At 41.8% G+C, this 1,711-nt stretch overlaps 1 protein-coding gene across 1 annotated transcript; it reads right to left on the bottom strand.

The window, feature by feature from the left end:
• Positions 1-650: 650 nt before the first annotated feature.
• Tsp_13934 (conserved hypothetical protein) lies at positions 651-1,072 on the bottom strand. The gene is made up of 3 exons (XM_003368718.1): positions 984-1,072; positions 829-916; positions 651-797 (listed from the first exon to the last, which is right to left on the bottom strand). The coding sequence occupies exons 1-3, from the start codon at positions 1,070-1,072 to the stop codon at positions 651-653; spliced, it is 324 nt and encodes a 107-aa protein (XP_003368766.1).
• Between the last annotated feature and the right edge of the window lie 639 nt (positions 1,073-1,711).

Here is a 1,711-nt window from a genome sequence, read left to right as displayed (position 1 = left end):
AATATTAGTGAACTCGTAAGAGGCCACAGTACTGCATGTACCTAAAGCGCCCTAACATACCAATATACCTGATTTTTGAATTTGTAATCATTCCATCATCATTGATCCGAATACGATACCTACGCACGCTATTGCTCTCTGTTACGGACGTAACAGCCAGGTTTCGGTAGTGAAAACCTGCGAATCATTAAAGAGTACGGTGGGCCCTGTAGTGACGTCAATTGTTGTTGTGTATTCAGTGTGTTGTGATGGGTGACCTTGAAAAGGGTTACTTATAGTGTAGTTGTCAGTGTGTTGTGTGATATTGCGTGAATTCCAGTTGTACTGTCCTGGCTTGTTAGTTAGCTGTTTTAATAAACTGTGTCAACACTTGGTTTGGTTTTGATTGACCGTTATTGCGACGGTAATTAGTGTGACACGGTTGTGGTCGGATTGTCGAACGTACTGACTTTCCCGCCTTTGAGAAAACCAATTATACAGTCCACTAAGCTCGAGGGCGAAATTATAATTTCGCTTCAACACTCTTTCTCTCCTTTCCGCTCTTAACTTTGTCTCTGATCGCCGTCATCCACGACAAAGACAATCACCAAAAACTCACAACACTGGTAAAGCACACACACCACATACCTCACCTTTGTACACTGCTGTATTCAACCCCGACACGCAGGTTCGTTAACATCGACGACAGTATTTGCATTCTCGACGTTTACACATGTGATTATTCTTCTGTGTTTTGTTGATTCACGCTTGATAGTGCACTCATTTGCATAATTGCGAATAGGTAGTCTGGAGCACGTCTGTAGGCAAGAGAAGAACAGTGCTCTATACTTGGGAAACAAGTTGCGTGACTATTGGCGCAATTTCGATCGCGGAGCCAGAAAGACTGACATTAGGCTTGTTTCGGACACGGACTGAGCTAACAACAGTATTTGTTCAGACAACAAAGTGGAAGAAACTTGAAGCTACCGTAAGTTGATATATACTTGAAGATCAAAGGAGGATTACGGTAGTGCGTTGTGTGCATCGAGCGTGTTGAAGTTGTTGGTTTAGAAAGTTTGCGCTGACGTATCATCGACGGTCCTTGTTGGTAGTTGCTAATAAACACTGTACTGTTTTTCGACTGTCATAATGTCATCGAGATAGCGCAAAGAGATCGAGATAGAAGATACCAAATTTCAATGGTGACTTTACACTGTGTTTAACATTTTCAGCTCATTTAGTGTGTGCATCAACACCCAGGATTGCCATCTCAGTCAAGATAGCCTACTTAGGCAGCTGCCTGAGCTGTGAGGCGCTGGGAATTATCTCTTTCTTTCTAGAAGCAACGCTGATTATGAACTGGCAACAAAAAAACATCGAAAAGAATTGGATGAAGCGGCTGAAGTCATTTGTCATCAGTTTAGAAAGTTGCTGCGTGTACTACTTAAAAACTCAGGTCTACATGCACATTACAAGAACCAGAGAAGAATCATCGATGCGCTGACAAAGCTCACAAGAATCCTCAGTAGTATGAGCTTTAGCTTCTGAAATTATAAACTCGTTCAGCCCATCTCCATCTACTGAAACTCTTTATGATCAACTGTGATGAAATGGTTCAGGCGGACGAGAAGTTAACTGTTGATTTGAAGAATGACTTCAAAGCTGATAAAAGAACCTTAGTCTTCATTACAGCCTGATAACAGCTATACTCATGAAACCGTCGAGAAAGTAT

The sequence above is a fragment of the Trichinella spiralis genome, assembly GCF_000181795.1.
Source record: "Trichinella spiralis strain ISS 195 chromosome Unknown Scfld2039, whole genome shotgun sequence".
Taxonomy (NCBI): domain Eukaryota; kingdom Metazoa; phylum Nematoda; class Enoplea; order Trichinellida; family Trichinellidae; genus Trichinella; species Trichinella spiralis.
This window is presented reverse-complemented; position numbering and strand designations above follow the sequence as displayed.

Bases quoted from the DNA above. Each gene is read 5' to 3' on its own strand.
- Tsp_13934 (XM_003368718.1), bottom strand. From the start codon at position 1,072: ATGATACGTCAGCGCAAACTTTCTAAACCAACAACTTCAACACGCTCG. The intron at 917-983 runs GTATATATCAAC...TACTGTTGTTAG, and splicing joins AATCCTCCTTTGATCTTCAA to CTCAGTCCGTGTCCGAAACA. The intron at 798-828 runs GTATAGAGCACT...TCTTGCCTACAG, and splicing joins TCACGCAACTTGTTTCCCAA to ACGTGCTCCAGACTACCTAT.